Source organism: Epinephelus moara, chromosome 19, assembly GCF_006386435.1.
Source record: "Epinephelus moara isolate mb chromosome 19, YSFRI_EMoa_1.0, whole genome shotgun sequence".
In the NCBI taxonomy this organism is placed as follows: domain Eukaryota; kingdom Metazoa; phylum Chordata; class Actinopteri; order Perciformes; family Serranidae; genus Epinephelus; species Epinephelus moara.
Genome location: NC_065524.1, coordinates 773,901 through 777,905, shown reverse-complemented (window position 1 = coordinate 777,905; position 4,005 = coordinate 773,901). Strand labels below are relative to the sequence as shown.

At 39.1% G+C, this 4,005-nt stretch overlaps 1 protein-coding gene across 1 annotated transcript in view; it reads right to left on the bottom strand.

Moving 5' to 3' along the window:
* Positions 1-4,005, bottom strand: part of LOC126406524 (inactive pancreatic lipase-related protein 1-like) — a 69,786-nt gene that overhangs the window by 23,140 nt on the left and 42,641 nt on the right. Inside the window, exon 11 of the mRNA XM_050070838.1 lies at positions 1,393-1,560. Within this exon, the coding sequence (XP_049926795.1) occupies positions 1,393-1,560 (168 nt within the window). The remainder of the gene's footprint in view (positions 1-1,392; positions 1,561-4,005) is intronic.

Below are 4,005 nucleotides of genomic sequence, written 5' to 3'. Positions count from 1 at the left end.
TATATATGCATACGTATATATATATTCAATACAGAATTGAATCAAATTGGGATCTTGTAAATACATATTTCTGACATCACAATATTGAGTGAAGTTTTGAAAGAATAAAGAACACACACATCAGTCAGTATCAGTCCTGCTGTCCTCTTTGCTCCTCCCTCTGCTGCTGAGGAGAATCACTGACTGCAGGTCACGTTACCGCTGGTACATTTAAAGATTCAAGGCAAACTAAGCTAAACTGTTAGACATAAACAACTGTAGTTTCAGCTTGTTAATAACAATTTGGTATTAGCTGGAAAGGGCTTTGTGCTTGTGCAAAATATATTATTAGGTGGATGAGAGACTGTGGACAGAGCAGACTGAAATATCGCTTTTCTACATGTTTAGACCTACATGTTGCTGAACAGGTGTATTGAGAAAGTACTGATGTTTTCATTGTGGAGGTTTTATCACACTCAGTAACAAGTGTAGTTGTCGTCAACTCAAGTTCACTTCTGTGTCTTCACCACCGCATCTGTGTTTGTATGTCTGTGTGTGTGCGTAAAAGTAGCACAGCAGCCCTGACACACACACAGCAGGAGGAGAGGCTGCTGCAGCATGATATTAAATGATCTCTCTAACAGTTAGAGGTTAAAGAACCGGTAAAGTCAGAGCTTCTTAATACTATGGTCATTAATAATTTAACACCGGGCCCATTTACTACCGCTGAAATGGGTCGAGAAAGATTGATCTCGGATTTTATGAATCACTATCGGGTCATTCATGTGATGATCGATTTGAATCCGATGAATTGATTATTTTAACCCAACCCTACAAGTAAATAGGAGGGGAGAAACAGATGTTACTGTGAAAAGCTACAAAGTTAAGAGTGAGAAATGAACACATCACCAGTCAAATAGTTTTATTATAGTAATTAATAGTATAACGAAAACAATTTTGTATTGATTCTATAAATTGTTTACTGAAAGTTTTGAACATTTTATAAATAAATAACAGTAAATAAAAGTGATTTTAATCTTGTAATGAATTCCCACAATTATCCCACTGCTTATTTTTTCTCAAAAGGAAGTCACCTGGTCTTGAAAGCCTAAATGCACCCTGGGAATTCTTTTGGACCTGACATGCTTCAGTAGCATAAAGACAGACTTGCAGTAATCAGGTTTAAAGAATCACAGATCAGAAATGTACTCTACCAAATTGTTTTGCAAAACTAATTAAAAGCTATATATTACAATAAAAATTATATTATACACAGCCTAGCCTACCAGCAAAACAACAACTCCTTATATTCACCAATTGTCTTATATTACTATGTAGGTTTGACTGATCTTTGCTCTTTGGAATCTGAAAAGTGTGAGAAGTGCCACCTGTTTACAAAAAAGACAAACTTACATCTGCTTGTCTTTTCCTCTCTGAAGCTCCACCTTGGATGCACCATACTTGGGTTTCAAGGGGTTAAGGATGTAGTTGTTCCACCGAAACTTCACCTCTGTCACATCACCTACATCCACTTCAGCATTGATAAGCACCTCATAGGTCCTTCCAGGCTTCAGTATACCCCTGGAGAGATGTCATAACATATCACACTGAAAATAAAAAATCATTGTCCTTGGGTGGCTGTGACAGTGCAATCTGAGCTCCATTAATCAAACAGAGTTGGGTGATGTGTTATTCACTCATTACACACATGCAGTCAATATGTTGCTGTAATACAATGCTTCATGCAATCAATCACAGTACTTGCACCTTCATTTCGGTTACTTTACCCATTTACTACAGAGTAACAAACCAAATATTTTTTTTCCTTTGTGACAAGCCACTCCTTTTTATTGGTTCTGTCTGGTTTGCAGATCACTCTTACTGTGAAATTTGATCTGAGCGATCAAAAGGCCACAAGGCAAAAGGCAAGTTGTGGAACTGGATATGGAGGTTGCCACTTCTGGCAGGTTCAAAGTTGGCATCTGAATACTTTACCATTATTCGTTTTATGTAAACTTAAGAAGCAAGCCATTGCATCAGAACCGTTTGTTAATCAGCTGCTCCCTCCCACAGATTACATGGCCAGTGCTGTGTTAGGGTTGTCAGCCCTCAGTTCTTGAGGCAAAAGGCTTCTACTCTATAGGTGGAGTTTTCAATGTCTCCTCTCCCCAAATACTGCAGAAACTAAAGTAACCGCCCCGGAGTTGTATGCCCACCAGTCAAGTTACACTTATAGTTTACAACCATGTCTGTGAAAACGTGGATGCTTCACACATATACCTTCAACCCCATAGCACAGGAGATCTTTATAATCAGCACAGTTTCGAGGTGGGCACCCAAGATTAGTGTCACCAATTCAGTATCTGACCAAATGTCTCCCCCTCTGTTCCTGAGATATGACATTAAATAATGGCCAAAAAAGTGTTTTTTTGCTGAACATTATGATATCACAGTGAAATAGACCTTGGACCTTTTGGTCACAATTATATATACATTTTTGAGTTATGGGTAGAACATATTTGTGAGGTCAAAGTGACCTTTGACCACCAAAATATAATCAGTTGTGTGAAATTTAAGGAAATTCTCTCAAGTCTTTCTTAAGATGGTCAGATTCATGAAAATGAGAGAGGCGCAAGGTCACAATGACCTTGACCTTTGACCACCAAAATCTAATCAGTTCATTCTTGAGTCACAGTTTGTGCCAATTTTGAGGAAACTCCCTCAAGGCCTTCTTAAGATATTGTGTTCACAAGAATGAGATGGATGCAAGGTCACAATGACCTTGACCTTTGACCACCAAAATCTGACCACTTTATCGTTGCATCCCACTGAGCGTTAGTGCCAAATTTAAAAAATATCCCTCAAGCTGTCCTTGAGATATCGCATTCACAAGAATGACACAGACGAGGTCACAGTGACCTTGATCTCTGACCACCAAAATCTAATCAGTTCATTGCTAAGTCCAAATGGACAATTGTGTCAAAGTTAAGAAATTCCCGTAAGGTGTTCTTGAGATGTTGCATTCACAAGAATGGGACTGACTATACAGACACATGGCCAGAGGGAAGGATGGACAACCCAAAAACATAACGCCTGCAGCTATGGCTATCACCAGCGTGGCGGCATAAAAAAGCGACATTTTGAAGCCTGGACTTTGGAATTACCACTCACCATCACCTTAGCTGACCTGTTAAATCTACATGTGCTTACAGTAATAGGGAACAGGCAAGGGTAGAGCCCATAAAACAAATGTGCTGCATACTGTTTTTCTGTTTCACCTTTTTCTTCCAGTCACAGAGTGGTTTACAGCCCATCCCAGGATCATGTTAGTTTTCCTTCACTTACTCTCCATTCCTCAACCTAATAGAGGAATTCTATTCTTCATGCAGGAAAGTTCATGACCACTATTATGGGCTGAAATATGTGCCACCAGAAACTGAATTTGAATCATTCATATTTGAATTTGAATTTCTAAGCTTGAATAATTGCACTGAAAAACTGAATTTCTAAACTTGAATAATTGCATTGAAAAACTGAATTTGAAACACATAATTTGAAATTGTATTGTTTAATTTGAATCAATGCATTGAAAAACTGAATCTGAATAGTATAATTTGAAATTGAATTTATTTCTATATATCTTCACATTCTGTTCTCACAATTCAAATTCAGCTCTCAAAATTCAATTTCAATTTACTGTGACAGACATCCGGGTAGTTTAAGGATGAAGGAAGAGCAATCGAGCGCAGATACACAGGACTCCTCTTTGGCCAATCAGCACCTACGTTTTTGAGCACGTAGGAAGAAGCGCTGGCCTTGATCCATAGACCATAGACTATAGGCTCGTTCGAGATGAACTGCGCCTCACCTGAAAAGTAGACGAGAGCGGGCGGCCGCAGCGGGGGGCGGTGACAAAAAGCTGCGGTGAAGTCGGACAGTTTCCCAACAGTTTCCAGCAGCCTTCAGTCCGTACAGGAAGTCACAGACACACTAACATCCTGTCTGGAATGATGTCAATTCATTAAA